We start from the raw sequence: 22875 nt of genomic DNA, 5'->3' as shown, positions 1-22875 counted from the left end.
AAGTATGTCAGTAGCTGTAAAGTCCCCTCAAAACTAGTCAATTGTCTCCAAGACCTAGGCCTGGATATCTCCTTGTGCAACTGGGTCCTTGATTTCTTCTTTTGTAGACCCCAGTCAGTTCAGATTGGCAACAATACCTCCTCCACAATCTCCATTGGCACAGATGCACCACAAGCCCCCTGCTCTGTTCACTTTATGCTAATGACTATGAGGCTAAGTACAGCTCCAATGACATATTCAAGTCTCCTGATGATACCACCATTGTTGTTTGAATCCTAGGTGGTGACAAATTGGCATATATAGGACTGAGATTGAAAATCTGCTTGAATGGTGACCCAACAATAAACTCACACTCAACATCAACAAAACCAAATTATTGACAACAGGAGGAAGAAACTGGAGGTCCATGAGCCAGACCTCATCAGGGGATCGCATGTGGAGATGGTCAGTAACAACGCTCCCTCTAATTTTATTTTACAGCTGCACAGAACAATCATTGCTCTGAGCAGGAAATTTTTACAGCTGTGCTGCATGGCTGTGCACCCACGCAGGTTAGAAGGAACAGTGTTCAGTAACTTTAAATTCCTTGGCGTTATCATTTCGGAGGATCTGTACTGGGACCAGTTCGCAAGTGCCATTACAAACGAAGGCACAGCAACACCTCTACTTTCTTAAAAGTTTGCACACATCCAGCATGTCATCTAAGCCTTTGACAGACTTCTATAGATGTGCAGTGGAGAGTATACTGACTGATTGCACCACAGCTTGGTGTGGAAACACCAATGCCAATAAATGGAGAAGTCTACAAAAAAAGTGGATAGGGCCCAGCCCATCATAGGAGAAGCCTTCCCCATATCTCCATCAAGTGCTGTCACATGAAAGCAGCATGCATCATCAAGGACCCCCACCATACAGGCCATGCTTTCTCCTCACTGCTGCCTTTGGGAAGGATGTGCAGGAGCCTTTGGTTCCACACCACCAGGTTCAGGAGCAGTTATTACATTTCAACCATCAGGCTCCTTAACTATTCCACAGCCTATGGACTCACTTTCAAGGACTCTATATCTCATGTTCTCAATATTATTTATTTATTAGTATTCACTTTTTGTAATTTCACAGTCTGTCTTCATATGCAAATTGGATGTTTGTCCTTTGTTTATGTGTAGCTTTTCAATGCTTCTGTTGTGTTTCTTTGTGTCTGCTGTGAAGGCCTGCCAGAAAATGAATGTCAGTGTATGAATACAGAAATGAACTCAGATAATAAATTTACTTTGAACATTGAAGACTTTGGGAAGTTCTGAAAACAACATTAAAACTAGTTGAATTAGCAAAAATAATTGTTATGCTTCTGCAATTCTAGCTTTATGTTGCTCCACAGCAGTAAATTCAATTTACAGACATTCAGATAAGAAATGGAACAAAAGGAACTGAAAGAGGTTTGCATTTTATTACACCATAAAATATAACTTTCATGTCAGCTCTTTCTCTCTTTGTCCTTTGCAATGCGACATTGCTCTAGTAATTGGAAGCCATGGGGATAGCTTAGTCTTAATTTCCCTTAAACAACATAATTATAAACACATTTTCTTAGAATTTTATTTAACAATCTTTAAAAAAGGATTGTGTAATACCATAAAGAACTTTTCATTTAATGAACTGCTTATTCTCCACTGCTGTGCACTTGAAATAATTTGTGTTGTTCATAATGCAGTTTTTATCCTTAAGGCATTTGCAATGTAAAAAGAATAATATTGTATAAAACTCATGGAAGTTAAAAATTCAGCCACATCATAATTGAAGATGTATGCAAATAAAATGTAATTTTGCTGGATGTAAACCAAACTTTCCATAAAGACTGGCAAGACTGAATTTCAACAGTAAAACTGTTTTTTTGGATGGATTTTACTTTACAAGTACACTTGAATTGAAGATTATTTTCTCATTGGAGCAGAGCAAATGGACTAAAACACCACAGAAATATTGGATCTTATTGCTTTTGTCCCATGGGATTTTGCAAGATTGTAAAAAGCCAAGGAAGGAGGAGAATACTGTTACACAAATGGATTGTGATTGCCAGAATTCTGGGTGAACAGCAGGAGTCAGTTTTCTTCCTGAGAAAAAGAAGTTTTCTTTCTTGTGCCCAATTTACAACAAATATGATTTATTTCAAAACACAGCATCCTATATTTAAAAACATAATCTTATTCTTAACTTCAGCATACTTTTATTTTAAATATAGTTTAATGTTACATTCAAATAAAAAATGAAGAGACTGAGTGCTGAATTTTGGACACTCCTCTCTATTTGGAAGTCATCTCATCCCACCAGGAGACTGAGAAGAAGCAATTTATTTTGGATTTTAACTCAGGATAGGAATCAGACAGGTGAGAAATAAACCACCCAAAAGTCATCCATAAAATACTTGTGCGATTTTATCTCTTCAGGGTAACTTTGCTTGGCCCAGTCAGTTGTCTGCCCAAAGTAGCAGACAGTTCTTGACCAGGGGCTAGTGTGTAACAACAGATAACAGAATGTTGTTCATGGAAACTTAAGCAATAGCTTTTGACACTATAAGCTGATAGAAAGAGGGTTCTGTAGACAGAGGAGACTTGGAAAGACTAGAGAGCGCTCCTGTCATTCTGCGTCACAAAGAAATTTGAAAAAAATTACAAATTGACCACTCTGGGTTTCTTTTTACTCCAACTCTATTTCAACCTTGCTTCAGCTGGTGGAAAAGGCACAAAGTTTTTCTCAGTCACACCACTGGACAGAATGCAAGTTCAGCTCCCAATGATCTCATCATAGTTCAATCATCATATCTATGTAGCAGCTCAAATGGTTTCGTAAATATCATCCTATTTAGTCTCAAGAAGAAATCAAAATCAAAGATTGTTGGAGCAACTGGACTGTTTGTGAGCAATTCTCCAGGGCAATTCTAACTATTTGCCCATTTGCTCAGTTTTCATTGTGCATTCATTGGGGGTGTCCATAATCTTGAAGCCTTAGCTTAATTTGCATTTGGGGTGATCTCCCTGTATATTCTGGGCAGGCAACAAATGGAAGCAGATGAGAAAGATGAAAAATTGAGTTGAAGATATTCTTTAAAGTGGTGTATAAATTTGAAGTAATGCCTTGGTTAAGGAATAATAGCAATGATACATTTTGCAAAGACTGCTAATATTCCTAACAGTTTGGAACCATTTTAAGAAGTAAAAATGTCAGCCAAATATAACATAAAATCACCACTGATGTTGGAAAACTTTTATAGAAATGACATTCCTTCCAAATTCCATTGATAGCGTTAAATGAATGTTCCACGTTTGTACCTCTTTTAGGCTCTCTCACCCTTTTGTAACTCCCGTTTTCCATCGATCGTAAACCGTCCCTTTTGTTCTACCCTCCCCAACTCTATGCATCTAAAAATCTGTTAATCTCGCTTACAAATCTGATGAAAGGACACAGACCTGAAATGTTAATTCTATTTGTCTCTCCACAGAATTTAGTTCATTTATTTTAGAGATACAGCACAGTAACAGGCCCTTTCAGCCCAATGACCCTGTGCTGTCCAATGACACCTATGTGGCTAATTAACCTACTAATCTGTACATCTTTGGAATGTGGGAGGAAACCCACATGGTCGCGGGGGGGGAACGTACAAATTCCTTACAGACAGCAGCAGGGATTGAACTGGTTGTTGGCATTGTAATAGTGTTATGCTGTTACACTAACATGCCACCTAGATGGTGTACCTCTACCCCTAATAGGCAGTTGGAAGAAGGTTGCCAGGTGAATGTAGTCTTCTCTGACCTCTCTTGTTCCCTCATTGCTTTTCCTTCACTTTCACTAAAAACATTTCTAAAGGCAAACTCAATATATAGATCTGCCAGAATAAATATGTCCCATAACACATGGCATAGGCCACCTTGCTGTGCTTGATCAAGTTAGAAAAGATAAAAGAAAAACAAAGCATACCCTCAAAGTCAGAAACTTATACTTTGAATGTTGAAAATCTGAAACAAAAACAACATTCTGGAAATACTGATCCAATTAGACAACATCGGTAGAGACAGAAACAGAGTTAACATTTCAGGTTAACAGCTTTCATCAGCTGTCCCTGTTAACAGAGGTTCCCAATCCTCAGTTACTGGTGGGGTGTAAGGCATAAAAAAGGCTGGGAACCCTGCTTGATAATAAGGTTGGAAGTTCAAATTTTAGTGTTCTCAAATTGTAAAATGTACTTTGGATCAGGTGAGAGGTATTGACCTGAAATGACAACTTAACTAAAAATTTGGATGGGGGCTAAACGTAGAGAAATCAGTTTTGATGGTTTCCATGCATTCTCCAACTAATTGTGACCACTTTGATTAAATGTGACCAGTTCGAAAGAATGTATCTTAGTTTACTTGTCTTTAAAATAGTATGTGATTCCATTGCACTTGACAAACATAATAAGTTGTATGTATATCATTAATAACCCAGCAGTTCTTCCTACGAAGCATCAATAATGCTTTATGTATAATATAATGCTCAACCTGACTCATCAAGGATTACTCTGACTGATAATTTTCAAAAGTGTTGTTTTGGATTAGATTGATGCAAGTTCACTTACTCTGCAAAAAAAAAAAATGACAGTAACAAGTTATTAGGGTTACAAACTATAAAAATGAATAGAAAACTGTCAAAGTAAATTGGGTAAAATAGTCTCCATGTTTTGTATTATAGCCACAAACTCGTGCATCCAAGTGAGGCCTTGGAATTTGTTGGCATTGCAACATGCATTTGGCAACTTCTCCTAAATTCAGAACTTGCATTTTCTTCCTCTTGAATTGCACACAATAGTCAAAGTTTCAGTGCTGAACTCCACAAAGTGCATAATATACACATGAAGGAATCTGGTTGTTGGTTGTTGGCACCCTCAAAGTTTCAGTGCTGAACTCCACAAAGTGCAGAACACGCACATGCAGGAATCTGGTTGTTGTCACCTTCTTCTTTGTTTGCAATATTCTTCTGCCACTTCCCGGTAAAACATATTGATCTTTCCACACATCAGGCGGGTGTATGTGTATAATACGTTCTGTACAGTTCTTCCCATTAATGGCTTTGTATGTTCATAAACCTGACTTGATGTGTCCTGTAAGGTACAACACGGGTTTATAACTTGCAATGGTTTGTTGAAATAGCACCAGTATTTTCCACCAGATCCTTTGACATTGAACAATATCCTATAGGATTTATAATGGTTTGGGGAGAATGTGCTAAAACTATCATGTCTCTCCAGAATTAAATCTCCAGACTGAAATTGAATAGATTCCATTGAAAATAAAAGAGCTGAATTCCAACTAAAACAGTAAAAATACCATATTTTTAGTCACTTTCTTTAGATAAACAAAATTATCAATCAGGATGGGGCAACACATAGCTTAATATAATTTTAATGTATAACATATGTTCCTGCCTATTTTCTTTCGTACATGTCACTGAAAAGGCATGAGAAATATTGAAGTCTCTTTTCATGAAGCAATCTCATAAAAGTGAATTAACCTTGGATTGTCAAAACTAATTTGCTATGGCCAAATAAATAACAAACTGCACAATATAAGCAAGTTTCACCTTGAAATTCATTCTAGGCTGGTATTATTAAATGATCAATATAGTAACAGCTACTTCTGAAATTTGTTTCCACTGCTTAATATGACTAATTTTGAGTGGCCACTATATAGTTAATTTCATAATATTGATTAAGGATTAACTTCTACCTGAATTATTGTGTTAACAGTAAAGCAAGTTACATTGTATTTGGCCAACTTCATGGATGTATATGTGTTGCTGAAACTAACACAGCTTGAAGGTGTGATGGTCTCAGTGGAAGGTTAACCATGGGAGTCACCACTCAAGCCCTGTTCCTGGCAGATACCTTGCCTGCCTTCGATGGGGCACAATCTGACAAAATTAAAATTACTGTAAAATCACTTAAATTTCTCCGATTTGTAGAACCATTTAAAATAATAACAATTGCTTTAAATAATTCAAAGGATAATTAAATGTTTATAAAAAATAATGACATTAGGGTTAATGAAAATATATTACTACAAAGTAATGAAAAATATTTAACATAAAATTAAATAGCTTTTCAGAGTGAATGGAAATTTCATTGCATTCAGATTAACGGAAAGTCAATTCTGATGTTGAGCCTGGATTCTGATGTTGAGGAACTATGCTGATCTGGTTCCGTTTTTGTACTCTAAGTGCCCATTGGCAGAGCTGCCATGTGCTGACATCTGTCATTCAGCATGGCCTACAGTTACAGTGGGTCTGTGTAAGTTCAGGACTTAGCCGAGAACAGCTGAATGCCATGATTCTTTTTGGAGCCACTGCCAATGCAAGTCAACTTATTAACTGTATTAGAAATAAATCAAGTTATATGGGACTGAATTCACAACAATATTAAGTACCACAGTACTTATATCATTTTGTTTATATGTCCATCTGGAATCCTTTTTTTCTGTTAGACAACATCTCATATGCTGAAAAACAAGATCATAGTTCCCATTATACACCTTAAATTCTGAAAGACCAATGTGGAGTTTTAATAATATCTGTCCTTCTGGATCACATCTGTTAACATGCTTGAACATTTTCATTTTTAATACCCATTTTTTTCAGAAACTAATAGCACACAATGATGCACTCTTCTGCGACTAACAGCAAGCATTCTCTTTCCTCAGCCAAGCAAACTTTCTTCACTAACGCTAGACAGGAATGCACTGGGCCAAGTGTCCTCATTGTATATTGACTTCACTCAATGTTCACACATTAACAACCTTTGGGTTTAACTGAATATGGATCAGGAGCAAAAACCTGGGTTGGGTTAGCTAACTAAAATCATTTGCATTCTTACAAGGCAGTTATTGGCAAATTAATCACTCTGGCATTGGGATGTTTGGTCACAAATCAAAAGATAATTTCAAATTATCTATTTGACTAAAAGCAATGTGCAGACAGTTTGGATCAACTGACATATTTCAGTTCTTTGCTAATTGTGCTGGTGGTGTAATGAAGCACAGCCATCTTCATAGTGGTTTCTCACTATCTCTCCAGGGATAGGCTGGAGTTTCTGTTCACATCCTACACAATAGTAATAGTAATAAAAGAGCCCCAGAGTTGGGCCTCTTGTCCAGTCCCACCTGGTGGTTTGAACTGCATCAAATTTCACCTCCTAGGCAAAGTGCTGGAGTATTATTAACATCCCCCTTGCCAGAGTCGACAATCCTAATTCACTCACTTAATCGGCATGGTATCAGTAAACATAAATTAAGATTATTGGAACGTGGAAGTGAGTAATCTAGACAGTGTTCTTTTACTTCATAATTATATGATATACAAAAGTTTTGCTTTGTTGTGAATAATGCGGAATGTGCATATTCCAGTGTTAAATTAAGAAAAATATTTCACAGCTGATAAATTTGACTTCAAATGATAAATTTGAATTCTACACTTAATCTCTCTGTTCGCTCTGGTAAAATTTAAGTAAGTCCTTCGAAAACTTTGGCTCAGGAGTTACTGTTTGTTGTATTTTCTTTCAAGTTTTTTTATGCTGTTGTAACAAGAGAATGAACTCTTTGTTTAACTAAGTTGGTGAAAGCAGTAGATATACAGTGTATATATATATATATATATATATATATATATATAAATAAATATTCAGCCTCTGCTATGTGTGCTAACCATGAACAAAATAGCAGCTGCACATTGTACACTGTTTCAAAAGTACAATTCACATCAATTTAACCAAATTTTGGAAGTAGATGGGCAATTAATTTGTGTATTCAAGCAATCAAGAATTTCTTCTTCATCACAATGCATAAAAGTGTTAATGATTTTATACATAGCACACTGGTACTGATGTCTCTATCACTATAAACAACTACTCTGATTTAAAAGCAATGTTAAATATAAAAATGCAGTATGTTGGGAAAAATGCAAATCACAATTCTTAGTTATCCTGGTTTTCATCATTTTAATAAAAATATCTGTCACTGGAGAATATGCTAGGGTTCAGAAATTAAGAAATTTTTGCAAAAGTACTTAAAAATTGCTCTACATCCTCAGCTGGATTAATGGCCCTCTAGGGTTTTGATTAGTTAGGCATATTGTCTGGCTGCTTTGTTTCTGAGGTAGGCTTTTAGTAGTAAAGTAATATTTGTATCTAATAGCACTTAAAAGGATTTATAACAGCTTTCAGAAAAATAATTTAGCCCATAATTACTTCAGATTTCTGAAAAGAACGGAAACAAGAATACTCTGGAGAAGTTATAAAGAAAGAAAATTGAGCTGTTTTTGTCTGAAATTCCACTACACTTTTTGTAAGTTCTCTAAATCTTGCACAGTGTCATTGTGCACTTTGATAGGTATGATTTTCTTTTCTATACTTGTAGTAAATATACATCAGGAGTTGAAAACAGATGCTTAGCTCTTGGTGTATATCCCTTTCTAATGAGAATCAATGATGTACTGGTAAATAGAAGTAATAAATACATCTGCAGAGAGCAACTTAAAAAGAGTCACCATGCTCCATTTATCCATTTAGCAACTGCTGATGTTTTTGTTCAAGACTCTGTATTGGAACTGAGAGCAGAGAGTACTAGGAAACCATTCAATAGTCTTATAACAGCAGACTAGAATCTGTCCTTGAGCCTAGTGGTATGTGCCTTCAAGCTTTTGTATCTTCTGTCTTATGGGAGGGGAAAGGAGACAGAATGTCCAGGGTGGGTGAGGTATTTGATTAAGCTGGCTGCATTACTGAGGCAGCGAGAAGTACAGACAGTCCATGAGATCTGCTCTGCAAATCAACTCTTTTGCACTTGATCTCGCTGGTGTAGAAGAAGCCACAATGGTAGTAATGAATGCGATAGATGCTGGAGGAGGTGCATGTGAATCTTTGTCCTCCCTGAGAAGGCTGTTTAGATGTTAGAATGGTGGTCAGGGACAAGGTGTAAGAAAAGTGTTGCATCTCCCAGAGTCAGAGAGGAGTTGGTCATAGGGAATGAATAGATCAGGAAGTCAAGGAAGGAGTTGTCCCTGAGGAAGGTGGAAACAGTTGAGGAATTCAAAGTAAGAGGACATGGGCTTAAAATGAAAGAGGATATATTTGTAAAAATTCTGAGGGGCAAATTGTTCCCACAGAGTGTGGTGGATAGATGAAATCAGCTGTCAGAGGAGTTGGAAGAGTCAGGGAAAATCACAATGTATAAAAAACATTTGTCAGATATATGGATAGGAAGGGAATAGAGGGATATGAATCTTCAGATCTTTCAGCTTCCCTAGCATCTTCACCATCATAATAGCAGCTACATTCACTTCTGTCCCCTGACACTCTCAAATTTCATACATGCTGCTGGTGTCTGAATTATTAAGTTCTTCCACCATTTCTTTTTTCCTCATTACCTCCTCTCCAGTGTCATTTTCCAACAGTCTGACATTCACTCTTACTGAGTGGAAAACATTTGCTATCCACTTTTATATCATTTGCTAGCTAATCTTCACATTTCATCTCTTCTCCTTATTGCTTTTTTAGTTGTCTTCTGTTGGTTTTTAAAAGCTCCCCAATCCTCCAACTTCCCACAAATTTTTGCTATATTGTTCTCCCTCTCTTTTGCTTTTTTTGCTGTCTTTGATTTCCCTTGTTAGTCATAGTTAGTCATCCTCCGTTTAGAATGCTCCTTCTTCTTGTTTCCTAAATTACTCCCAGAAACTCCAGACATTGCTATTCATCTCTGCCAGTGTCTCCTTCCAATCAGCTTTGGCCAGCTCCTCACTCATGCCTTTATAGTTGCCTTTACTCAAAAATGTAGCTTATCCCTCTCAAAATGCAGTGTGAATCCTATCATATTATGATCACTGCCTCCTCAGGGTTCCTTTACCTGAAGCAACTAATCAAATCTGGTTCATTGCACAACACCCAGTCCAGAATTGCCTTTTCATTAGTGGGCTCAACACAATCTGTTCTTGGGGAGTAAATTCAGAAATCAGAGGTACAAAGGGACTGGGGACTCCTTGTTCAGTATTCCCTAAAGGTTAACTTGCAGGTTGAGCCAGCAGTAAGAAAGGTAAATGGAGTTTTAGCATTCATTTCAAGAGGACTAGAATATAAAAGCAAGCATATAATGCTAAGGCTTTATAATGCACGGGTCAGACCACACTTGGAGTATTGTGAGCAGTTTTGGACCCCGTATCAAAGAAAGGGTGTGCTGGCATTGGAAAGGGTCCAGAGGAGATTTACAAGAATGACTGCAGGAATGAAAGGTTAACATATGAAAAATGTTTGATGGCTCTGGGCCTGTTCTCGTTGGCATTTAGAGAAATGAAGGGGAATCTCAATGAAATCTATTGAATATTGAAAGCCTAGATAAAGTGGGTGTGGAGATGATGTTTCCAAAAATGGGAGAGCCTAGGACCAGATGACACAGCCTCAGAATACAAGGACATCCCTTTAGAACAGAGCTGAGGAGAAATTTCTTTAGCCAGCAAGTGGAAAATCGGTGAAATTAATTGCCACAGAGGGCTGTGGAGCCCAAATAATTGGGTATATTTAAAGTGGAGATGGATAGGTTCTCAATTAATAAGTATGTCAAGGGTTACAGGGAGAAGACAGGAGAATGGGTTGAGAAGTATAATAAATCAGGCATGATTAAATGGTGGAGCAGACTCACTGGGACAAATGGCCTAATTCTGCTCCTATATCTTATGGTCTTATGTGATGCCACTTCCAACAACCTGCATTTGTACCCCTGGTTCTCTTTGTTCCATCACCCCTCATAGTGAACAGGTTTGTGGTGAACCAAGGTGTATGATTTACATCAATGATTTAGATGAAAGCATTGAGAATAACATCAGCAAATTTGCTGATGATAATAAACTGGGTGGCAGTGTGACATGTGATGAGGATGTTAGGAGAATTCAGGGTGACTTGGATAGGCTGGGTGAGTGGGCAGATACTTGGCAGATGACATTTAATGTGAACAAGTGTGTGGTTATCCACTTTGGGAGTAAGAACAGGAAGGCAGATTATCATCTGAACAGTGTAGAGTTAGGTAAGGGAGAAATACAAAGAGATCTAGGAGTCCATGTTCATCAGTCACTGAAGGTGAATGAGCAAGTGCAGCAGGCAGTGAAGAAGGCTAATGGAATGTTGGCCTTTATTACAAAGAGAATTGAGTACAAGAGCGTGGAAATCCTTTTGCATTTGTACAGGGCCCTGGTGAGACCACACCTGGAGTATTGTGTACAGTTTTGGTCTCCAGGGTTAAGGAAGGACATCCTGGCTGTAGAGGAAGTGCAGCGTAGATTCACAAGGTTAATTCCTGGGATGTCCGGACTGTCTTACGCAGAGAGGTGAGAGAGACTGGGCTTGTCCACGCTGGAATTAAGGAGATTGAGAGGGGATCTGATTGCAACTTATAAGATTATTAATGGATTGGACAAGATAGAGGCAGGAAATATGTTCCAGATGCTGGGAGAGTCCAGTACCAGAGGGCATGGTTTGAGAATAAGGGGTAGGTCATTTAGGACAGAGTTAAGGAAAAACTTCTTCTCCCAGAGAGTTGTGGGGGTGTGGAGTGCACTGCCTCGAAAGGCAGTGGAGGCCAATTCTCTGGATGCTTTCAAGAAGGAGTTAGATGGATATCTTATGGATAGGGGAATCAAGGGATATGGGGACAAGGCAGGAACCGGGTATTGATAGTAGATGATCAGCCATGATCTCAGAATGGCAGCGCAGGCTCAAAGGGCTGAATGGTCTACTTCTGCACCTATTGTCTATCACTCTTATGTGACTCCCTTGTCCACTTGTCCCTCTCCACTGGTCTCCTTCCTGGCACTTATCCTGCAAATGTGATAAGTGCTACACCTACCCCTACACCTCCTCCCTAATCACCATTTAGGCCTTATACAGTCCTTCCAGGTGAGGCAACACTTCACCTGCGAGTCTGCTGAGGTTATCTTCGATAGCTGGTGCTCCCAGGTGAACAGCAGTGCAGTTTGGGGGACTGCTTCATCAAGCACTTTGCTCTGTCCACTACAGGATATTGCATTGGCCACCCATTTCAATTCAACTTCCCTTCACCATTCAGACATCTTGGTCCACAACCACCTTTACTGCCACGATGAGGCCACACTGAGGTTCAGGAAGCAACAGTTCATAGTATGTCTGGGTAGCTTCCAACCTGATGGCTCAATTTCTCTAACTTCTAGAAATGTCTCCCTCCTTTTGCTTCTCTCTTTTTTCATTTCCCATTCTGGCTCCCCTCTCACCCCTTCTTTACCCATCACCTCCCTCTGGTGGCCTTCCTACCTCCCTTTCTCCCATGATCACTATGCCCTCCTAACAGCTTCCTTATTCTTCAGCCCTTTACTTCTTCTACCCATTACCTTCCTGCTTCTTATTTCGTCCCCCCTCACCTTCTCAGTCAACTGGTTTCACCAATCACCTGCCAGCTTGTACTCTTCCCCCCCCCCCCCCATCTTGTTATTCTGGCTTCTTCCCCCTTCCTTTCCAGTCCTGATGAAGAGTCTCAGCCCAAAACACTGACAGTTAATTTTCTTTCTGATGTTGCTCGACTTGCTGAGATCCTCAAATTGTGTGTGTGTGTGTGTGTGTCTCAAGATTTCCAACATCTGCAAAATCTCTTGCGTTTATGAATTGCTGACTTAACATCTTACCGGCACATCCATCAGTTGTAGTATGTGGATGAAAGTTCTAGTATTCCTGTAAATCTTATCTAAGAGAGGTTCTGTAGAATTATTCGTGATAAAATGTTTTGCTGTCCGTGTTGCATTAGAAAGCATGATTAGGCCTGCCTTGATTTCTTCATTTTTCATATGTTTCTATAAAAGAAAATAATATAACAACACTGTTTAAGAGACATCTAGACTCAAGTTCACATTACAGTTTATAGGTACACAGTGTAATTATCTTGGCTCAAAAATACTGTGCTGTTCTATTTGTGCCTTACCTGTTAGCAGGTTTTGGCAGTAATCAGGCTAATGTGATGCCCAGTGGAAGTACATAATTATAGCACTGTTGATTCCAGATTGGTGTTCCTCTAAAAGGTTGTGTGTTTTAATGTAAAATTATATAATGATATCTGAACCATAAACACAATACAACTATACACTCCGCAATACTGAAAGCTACTTACCTCCCCGCAGTGAAGTGTTATTTAGATTTAATCCACCTGAAGGAAACTAACTAGAAAAAGAAATGACTTGCTATTGTTATTTGCATTAAAATACTGCAGCATTTAGAGGTACTGTACAAATAGGCATCAAAACCAGAGGCTGATGGGAGCAGTCAGGAGAAACACATATTGGTGGTGAGCTGTGTCAGAATGACTGGTGAATGACTGTACAATTTGATAAAATAAGATTGTTGAGTAGCAGAGAGAGGAAGGAGTGAGCTGACAATTGTCGGGGTGTCAGGGTGCATGACAAAGTAACAATCACTTTTAAAAAGTAGCTGTTGGAGACGGGAAGAAGAAGTAAACACATTTTGATTGGAGGAAAGTATAGGGTGTCAGAAGTAGTTATTTTACACAGAGAGTGTGTGTGTGGAACGCACTGCCAGGAGTGGTGGTAGAGGCAGATATAGTAGGGAGATAAAAGGGACTCTTTGATACGGAGGCACCTTATGAAAGAAAAATTGAGGACCATGTGGGAGGGAAGTATTAGATCTTGCAGTAGGTTAAAAGGTTGGCACAACTTTGTGGGCTGAATGGTCTGCACTGTGTTGTAGTGTTCTAAGTTTTATGTAAATTGAAACAGAGACATACATTCACATCTGACAGAAAGCCAAGGGTGGTTATCTGAAATACTTATATTCAATATTAAGTCATGAGGGCTGTAACATAAAATGAATCAGAAGATGTTGTATTCTTTCTTCATCCAAGCTGTGTTTGCTTTCTCCATTGTGGAACACACAGTGGGCATGGAATACAACACACTAACTAAAGTGAATTTCTGCTTCACATTGCAGGAGAGTTGGTCCCTGGATGTAAGAAGGAATGAGGTAAAAGGGCATCCTTACAATTGATGGAAAAGGGTGTGGTTGAGATGGAACCATGGCAATGGGAGTCATGGAGGGAATAGTTCCTTCAGAATGCTGGAAGTTAATAAGAAGAGAAGACCTGAATGGTGGTGGAATTTATTGGAGGTAACTGAAATTGTGGAGAATGGTCCATTGAGTGTGAAGGCTGGTGAGATGGAAGGTGATGACAATGGGAAGACTAAACATATTCTAACTGGGAGAAGAAGTAATAAGAGCAAAAATACAGAAAATAGAGGAAATGTGTTAGGAAAAGAAAAGCAGTTAATATTATGACAAAATTTGTTACCTTTTTTTCCCTTAGCTGTCATTTTCAATTATATATAGTCGAAAAGTAATTGAACAACTATAATTTTAGCTTGTTTTGGGAAAGTGATTAAGAAATCCTTTATTTTATACCTTTATAAAATAGCACAATTAATGTTAAGGAAGAGTATCTGTGCCATCCTTCAAATTTCTGCATCAAAATATTAACAATTTGGCATCTCCAATTAGGTCCTGCTAGAAATTCTCAGGAGTTATGTAATTGTTTTAAAAGCCATAGATTAAATGTGATATCTTTACTGAACAGGGGTACTTACACTTTTGGACCTCCATGCTCGCAGATTAAGACCAGTACTTGGAAGAGGAATTGCATTAGGAAATTGAAATCTTTGGTTACACTGAAAGAAAAGACAAAACAGAAAGGCTGACTAAGTTATTCTGGAAAAATAACAGAGGGTTGGTTGTGTAAATCCATGCTCCCCACACTGAATGTTAGGTGCAAATCTGTAAAAATAAACTCTTTTCCCTTTTTTCTCATTCTGTTCATCTCCAAAGCATTTGTTCCCTTCCAGGAGTTTGGTTCCATAGTCTTGTTATAATACTCTGCCCAAAAGACCAATATTCATATCAGTGCCATAAAAATATCATCACCCTTTAGTGTTGCTCTTAAACTTCCATTAGTTGCCCAAAAGCAGACCACATTTTGTCAGTCAAGCATTCAAAGGCCCATAGAATTACATCTCCTTGCATCTCAATCATTTTCCTACATTTTCGATTATCACTAACCTCCAAAATAAATTGAAGAATGAATTAAAAAAAGACAGTTGATTTGTGGGAAAATAGGCATAAATGCAGGAAAATTAAATGTACTTTATTAATTGTGATAATCTGTTAAGACCAGTTAGCATATTTTTTCCAGGGTGAAGGAGATGACAACAACTCTCAACTGCATAAACATTTAATTGTTTTTCAAACAGTTTCCCAAATATTTAATTGTGATATTAAATTAGATCTCTGGGGTGATTTATCTTATCGAATATCATCTTTAATTCATATGCAGTTCATTACTCCAAACCAGAAATATAGCTGGTTTAGCTCCTGACATGTGCTGCAGAAACAGTTGAGTTGGGAACCCAAAAACAGATGGGCAGATGGCAAGCCCCAGTAGTGGTCTAAACTGGAAGAACTGGATCAGCCCATGATTGAATGGTGGAGCAGACTCAATGGGCTGAATGGCCTACTTCTGCTCCTATATCTTATGGTCTAAAGTCCAATGAACGGGAAAATTGGAGGCCACCAATCCTGGAATGGTTGAGCGGCAGGGCCAAAGCTTTCAATGCTTGATGAGTTCGATGAGCTGGTCCGTTGCATTGGAGACCTGTCAAATCAGGTATTGCTTTAGGTATCAGTCTCAAGCAAAGCTCATCTGCATTTAGAGAGCCAACATATTTGTACTCAAAACCCCTCAGTTTAGATCTGCTCAATGGAAATGTTAGCGATGGCAAGGAGGCTATAAAAGGAAAATGCCACTTTTTTAACTGGCTGGAAATTTTGAGGCTACAGGCAATCTGGATGTGGTTTGTGCACAGCAGCCACAAAGCAATGTAGTGGCTTTAATAATGCGATGGCTCTCTTCAGCTTGCAGCACCTTTTGGATTTGTGCCCTTTACCTAGCAGAGAGCTCCTGGAAAATGGGCATTCCGCATCTCAGGGAATTCAGCTGATTAAAATGATTTTGCATTGGAAATATAGATTGTTTCAAGTTGAGTGCTTTATCAGAGCAATTTTTCTTTTTCCATTTAAAGTAAATATTGTAATATGCTTCTAAAGCAGCAGTTGGCAGATTGTCCCTTTGTCATCTGTTCACTAGTACTGGCAAGTCCTAGCCTCATTTCAGGTATTTAATGACCAAGATAGGAATTACCATATTTACAAAAATATAAATTTGTTGCTTTCTGATCATCATTTCTTAAAATCATAATAGTAATCTTCTAATTTTATGAAGGTATGACTGGAAAATTTTATAGAAATGTGAAATACATTCATTGCATTGTCTCCTAAATACAAGTGTTTTTTTCACATCTCGCATTATGTAACTGAAAACCAGGTTTTATTTTGTGACTTCTGTTTCCTTAAAGTTCAGGAACATTTTTTAATATCAGCTTCCTTCCTGTATTCCTGTCTCATTCTGAAGCTGTCTAATGCTCTGCTTAAGTTCAGAGAATAACTGAATGCCTTCAGGTATTTAACTCAAGGATCATTACTCATTTATGAGCAGCATGGGGACAACACAGGGAATCCCAGAATCTGTAAACTGCTGGAGGAACACAATGGGGGGAGAGAGATAGTCGACATTTCATGTTAAAGGCCTGCAACCCTGAGAGTGGAGAGGGGAGTAGCCAGTATAAGGAAGAGAGGGGGTGTGCTGGTGAGATGGGAACCCCCAGAGATCAGTGAACAGAAAAGTGTGAAGGATGATGGGCGGGTCAAGCCAGGTAAGGAAGGGTTGAGGAGGAGGGGTGGAGTTAGGAGCCAAAGACAGGTGGATGATGGAGGCAAGCAGAAAAACAGACTTGGAGTTATGTTTGGGGAGGGAAGGCGGAGGTTCACTCTCTGCCTCTTGATTCTATCTACCAGATAGTTTACCCACAGATATCTTCCCTCCCCCCCTTCTGCGAACAGGTTATGTTCCCATCTGCCATTCATTTCTTCTTTAAAGAACCCCATTGTCCTTCCTTTTCAGATTCCAGCACCGGTGGTCCTTGTGTCCATGATTATCACGATCAAGCTGCTGCCTTCACAAGCCCAGCCTACTCCTTTTCTTGTCTAACTCTATTGATCATCCACCTACCTCTATCTCACCACCCCACCACTTCCCCTCCCTGTCCCCTACATGGCTTGACCTGCCTATCAGCTTCCTCCCCTCCTCCATCCACCAATCACTTCAGGATTTTGTTTCATCACTCCCCCTCTCTGCTTGTAGTCCTGACACAGAGTGTTGACCTAAAACATCAACCATTTCTTTCCCCTCACAGATCCTGCTCGGCCTGCTGAGTTTCTCCAGCAAATTGTGTGTTGCTCCAGACTTCAGCATCTGCAGTCTCCTGTGTCCAGAATCTATCTTCATTTATTATGCTGAATACATTTACAATGCCAGCATGGCATGCTGTAGAGCAATTAATAACAGATATATGGCCTATTTCCTTTTCCCACACTGAAGGATATCCAAGTTTATTGTATTTTATCTGGATTTCCATCCAGATTGCATTGCATTACTGAATAGAGGAACCATACTCAAAAATAGCAACTGGCCTATAACAGCCACACAAGTGGAACATGTTAAAGACTGTTGTCTTGTGATATTTACTTGACTCCTTCACTGCAAGAGGAACAGAAGCACATTCCTTTGGCTTGAAATGGTCTCCGTCAATCATTTACCCTGACATCAATAAAAGTTTGGACTGCTTTGTCTGCAATTCTCAAATAGTCAACTCATTCCTCTAGTTATACTTTCAACTGTATAGACTGGATAAGCAGTTCCCACTCATTTACTCTCAGGGACTACCCTAAATATGCAGAAGGTATTAATTTAGCTCCCGTGCATATGATATCTTGAGTTTCAATCCAGCCAAAATCTGAATGTGATTTATTTCAGACATTTTCCACCAGTCTGATGTGAATTTCTTGAATTCCAGCTCAAGCTAGCTCTGAGGGGAACATATGAGTATTTTCATTCTGGGGGCCATTTGAAGTGCATAATTCTTTTGCATGTATGATCAGTTCATATTCTATACTCACAACATTGTTTGAAAAGTGTAGCACAAATAGCTACTCGAGAAAGCAAGTTGTAAAGTTGGGAGTAAATTTACTCAACCATTTTGTCCATTCATAGGATCTTAATTAAATGTTTTTTCATGTTCGATTTTAAGAACAATTGGCTCTAAGGGGAAAAACATTGGCTAAATTCCTTGAGTATCAGTAAATCCAACTCAAGTATGAACATTCAGATTTTTTTCATTCCATAGAGTAGGATTCATTCTGGAAGATTATTCTGCTCTGTCCAATTGTCTGATTGTAACATTCACGTAGAAACCCAGAAAAATGAATAATGATCATCTATCCAGGTAGGGTGGGAAAATTCAGAACTGATCTTCAAATGGTTTACAGTACATGCTGGAAATACAGCACATCAGGCAGCATGTGTGGAAAGAGTTAAAATATTTCTTGTTGAAACCCCTTTATCAGTTCTCAGTGTTTCCAATGTTTTCTATTTTTATGAGTAGATAGCAAGCTCTAATAAAGTCTAGCTGACATTCTTCCCTCTAGTGCAAGGACACTGAAACAGGTTAGCACATCTATGCCTCTATTTTGGTTGAGAATTTCAGGAACAATATCACATTTTTAGGTCACAACCCAGTTCTTTGACAAAAGGTGCCGGTGATGGTTTTTGCTGTAACTATTTACATCATTATGAGTCTATCATTTATTTCTTTATTAATCCCATTACTGCTCCTGTTTGTAACTTGATCACCCCTGCATTCCACTTTATAACAAGCACTTGTTTGTGCCCTCTCCCAACCCCCTTTTCATTTACCTTGGCTTTGTACATGTTTAAAAACAGAGGCAGAATTTCCCTTTACAGCTGTTCTATAAATGCATTGTAAAAATGGCCATCTTTGAGCTCCATTTCCTAAGAATAATAACAGCAGAAACAATAAAAGCAGAAATAGAGAAGTTGGCCTATCATGTGTGCTTCACCATTCAGAAAGATCATGGTGACCTTTCACCTCAACTCCTCTTTCCTGCACTCGATTCATAATTCTTCATTCCCTTATTATCTGAAAATCTAACAGCCCCATTACCCCCTCCATATTTTTCTTCATCTCTTCCACCATTTCTCCTGACCCACACATATCAGCTCCATCAACACCCCTGTGATAACAGATTCTCTTTATTCTTTAGCAGTAATGTGAAGCTATCTGCTTGATAACTCTCTGTTTCCTCTCCTTCCTTTAATAAAATGCAGGGTTACATTTGTTATCTCCTTGACTGTGGGGACATTCTAGAAAAATGGAATCTTGTAAAATGGTAGTCAGTGAATCTGCTATCTTCATAGCCATCTCCTTCAAAACCCCCAAAACCCTGGGATGTAGGTCATCAGGTCCGGGAGATTTATTGGCCATTTGGTCTGATTAATTTCTTCAATGTCAGTGCTAACTACTTTCAGTTTCTTGTACACTCTAGATCTGTTGCTTTCCAATATTTTTAGCACAGACCTAAAATATTTGTTTGATTTCCCTGCTACCTCCTTATTCTGATGTAAAGTCTGCTGTCGCAGGTGACCAAGGTCAAATTTCTGCTCCAAATCTGTCGTCTTTACCAGTTCTAATTGGAGGTTCTTGATTGGAAACTGAGTTGTGGGGTGCAAAATAGAGACATGCACTCAGTGCACACTTTATTGGGCACTTCCTTTTTGTGGTCTTCTGCTGCAGTAGCCCATCCATTTCAAGGTTCGATATGCTGTGCATTCAGGGAGAGAGACCACTGTTGTAACATGAGGTTATGTGAGTTACTGTCACCTTCCTGTCAGCTTGAATTAGTCTGGCCATTCCCCTCTGACTTCTCTCAGTAACAAGGTATTTTCAGCCACAGAACTGCAGCTTACTTGATGGTTTTTTTGTGTGTTTTTCACACCATTCTCTGTAAACTCTGGAGACTTGTGTGTGAAAATCTCAGAAGATCAGCAGTTTCTGAGATACAACCCTATCCTGGATCAACAATCAACCTACCGTCGAAGTTATTTAGGTCACATTTATCCCCATTCTGATGTTTGGTCTAGACAGCAACTTGTCTACCTGGTCAACTTGACCAGGTTTACATACTTTTATGTACTGAGTTGCTGATAAAGTATTTGCATTAAGGAGCAGGTGTACAGGTGTACCTACTAAAGTAGCCACTGAATGAAGATCCTCCCCTCTCCTTAAACCAAAATTTTTTAAATAAGAGTTTGGGGACACTCCTGCACATGACTGTTCAATAATATTACAGATGAGTTCACTTCATAGGCTGTCTGATTTAATTGCCTGTACAGGACCCAGGACAACTTTAGCGGTTTCCCCCTCGTAGATATTGCTGTTGAAAATATTCAGTTTTCTGCCGTTATTTCATATTTCCACCATTTATCTTTTTTTTGTTACTGAGGACTCCGAAAGTACCACCAATGTAGTGTAAAATAGGTGCAGGGTTTTCACCCTAAATGTTGACAGTTCCTTTCCTCTCGGATATGCTGTTGCACCCGCTAAATTCCTCCAGCAGATAGTTGTAACATAGATTAGTTCTCCCAAGCAGCGAAAACAAAAAAGGTAATCGTTGTCATTGGTGCCAGTTGAGAGAGAGGCTGGATAAAAATCCGGAGGCATTCGCTATCTTTGCTTGCTGATGTACCTGGGAGCGGCTGCCGCTGATCCCAGTGACACGGATCAGCAACACGAAAGAGCCTATGAAGGCAACTTACTTATAAGCTAGAAATAATTCCACATAAAACATGCACAAAAATGTAAAAACGGAAAAGGCGGGAACTGGCGATAAGGCTGTTAAACTGCACAAATATTGCTGAGCTAGCAGATGTGTCTGACTCAGTTCTGACAGATGCTTCCGCGACGTACAGAACTTAAAACGCAATAAATAAAAACACACACCAACAAATGGAAAGATGAAATTGCGAAACTAAGTTGGAAGAGTGTTTTAAAAGAGCTGAATGCATATATTGGTCTGGACCCCCCCCCCCCTTTGTCTCCCCCAGGCACATCTTGAATTCCCTCAATCTGGGGACGTGTCTTATCCCACATATTTCTTGCTTCCCTCACCTGGTTCGCATTTTAGCAGCTGGCCATTTCTAACATTTCATATATTTTACAGGCACTTAAAAATCATATTTATTTTGGCAATTACGTTTGAGCAAAGGAATGTCGAGCCCCTGTGCTTTTCCAACAATCACAGCGCTCGCGTTTATTTATCTAAGTTTCGTTTGTTCAAATGCAAGAGTTCCCGGATTACCCATCATATCCTTTGGGGGGGGGGGAGAAAAATCACAATTTGCCCCCTTTCCGATTGTTTTAAGCATCGGACGTTTAAAACGCCACAGTCTAACGTAAACCCACTACAAAGCTGCTGAAAGTTCACTGTCGGTGCAACATGTGGTACATGACAGCTTGCCTTGATTTCACACCCTTTTGCTTTCGCACCAGTATTGTTAGCTGCAATGGGTTCTTTTCTTTTAGAAAGCACTTGGGACATTGGAGTAGCGGTTCTGTCATTGATAACATTAAATATAACGTACAGCTCAGTGCAGAGATTTGCAGTAAGTATCTTACCGATGCCTTCAATAGGTCTTTAGCTTCCCTGATATATCGGTCCATTACGCGACTATCACATAGAGGGCGTAACAGTATCATCTTTGCAAGTCTGGTCTGTGCTAGGCATGTTACGAGGAGCAAAAGTCCTGCAAATCAAATTATAAGGGACAGTTAGTAGCCCTTGATGCACTTTCAGTTGTTGGTTTTTATAGTATGTTCATTCTTTGCACCGTGCAATCTCCGGGCAAGCCCAAAAGCATTGCAAGATCCAAATGAAATCCATGAGTTTCTTCTGCGGTGCATTAATTGAACGAACTAATTAACAAAATGCAATTTTCTGAATGCTACTCCATCAACAACAGCAAAAAGAGAAATACCAGCTTAACCGTACAAACTTTTTCCTGGTACTTACTATTTAAATCCATAACCAGCGAGTTCTATTTTCCTCTTCTCTTACATGCCTTGATCCCGCTTGTCTGAATCTGTTTTCCATTTATATAATGTGCGAGATAGCAAGAGTCCCAAATTTCACAGGAATTTGTCTTTTGCGTTGAAAATTAAGAAGACGATTTTAATCTTATCACTTATAATAAGTTGTGAGACTTCCGGTTATTAAATTGTTCTGCATATCTGAAACAGAGTGACATCTCGACAAACTTCGTGATCTCACCAAATTTCCGCGACGTCAAGCGAAGAGATCAAATACGTTCCCGCTTATATGAAACAAGTACATCTCGAAGCTAAGTGGATACTTTTAACATTTAACAGATTGGAACAGTCTTCCTTCCAAAGTCCTTTTAAGAAAACTTTAGTTCATTTCAGCACTGCAGATAGCTGCATGCTAGTCTCCGTGGGATTTAATAGCAGTGTAAAGCACATCTCGGCATTTGTTCCACAGAGTAACCCATAGCTTTAATATACTGGGGAAACTTGGAATGGGTGGAAGGATCCAAGGAGCGGTAGAGCATGGTTGTTGCGTTCTCCACAATCCCACAGCTGCAATTAGTGATGCCTGCCGTTTGCACTGCTTTCCTTCGCTGTAACTTATTAAAGCAAGAGTTTGCCATTTAATTCTACAAATTCTGTCAAATAAACCTGTTTCAGTCAAAGATCTTTGGATGGGACATGTTATATCGAACATATGGCACTAGTTTTCGT

General features: G+C 39.0%; 1 protein-coding gene and 1 long non-coding RNA gene across 7 annotated transcripts in view; one reads left to right on the top strand and one right to left on the bottom strand.

Moving 5' to 3' along the window:
• Window positions 1-22875, top strand: part of LOC132378366 (uncharacterized) — a 175658-nt gene that overhangs the window by 52691 nt on the left and 100092 nt on the right. For 5 of the 6 annotated variants that reach the window (XR_009506998.1, XR_009506999.1, XR_009507003.1 and 2 more), the window contains one exon: window positions 280-4536. This is a non-coding gene — a long non-coding RNA (uncharacterized LOC132378366). Of the gene's footprint in view, window positions 1-279; window positions 4537-22875 lie in introns of those variants that run through there. The other variant, XR_009507007.1, reaches the window with a different exon arrangement.
• Window positions 4601-22345, bottom strand: LOC132378360 (erythropoietin-like). The gene is made up of 5 exons (XM_059945219.1): window positions 22306-22345; window positions 21736-21860; window positions 14680-14760; window positions 12718-12882; window positions 4601-5131 (listed from the first exon to the last, which is right to left on the bottom strand). Exons 1-5 carry the CDS (start codon window positions 22343-22345, stop codon window positions 4979-4981), a joined length of 564 nt encoding a protein of 187 aa, XP_059801202.1. The 3' UTR covers window positions 4601-4978.

Source organism: Hypanus sabinus, chromosome 2 (assembly GCF_030144855.1).
Source record: "Hypanus sabinus isolate sHypSab1 chromosome 2, sHypSab1.hap1, whole genome shotgun sequence".
NCBI lineage: Eukaryota > Metazoa > Chordata > Chondrichthyes > Myliobatiformes > Dasyatidae > Hypanus > Hypanus sabinus.
This window is presented reverse-complemented; position numbering and strand designations above follow the sequence as displayed.

Bases quoted from the DNA above. Each gene is read 5' to 3' on its own strand.
- LOC132378360 (XM_059945219.1), bottom strand. From the start codon at position 22,345: ATGCAGAACAATTTAATAACCGGAAGTCTCACAACTTATT. The intron at 21,861-22,305 runs ATAAGTGATAAG...GATTTGCAGGAC, and splicing joins CGGAAGTCTCACAACTTATT to TTTTGCTCCTCGTAACATGC. The intron at 14,761-21,735 runs GTAAGATACTTA...CTTTTCTTTCAG, and splicing joins AAGACCTATTGAAGGCATCG to TGTAACCAAAGATTTCAATT.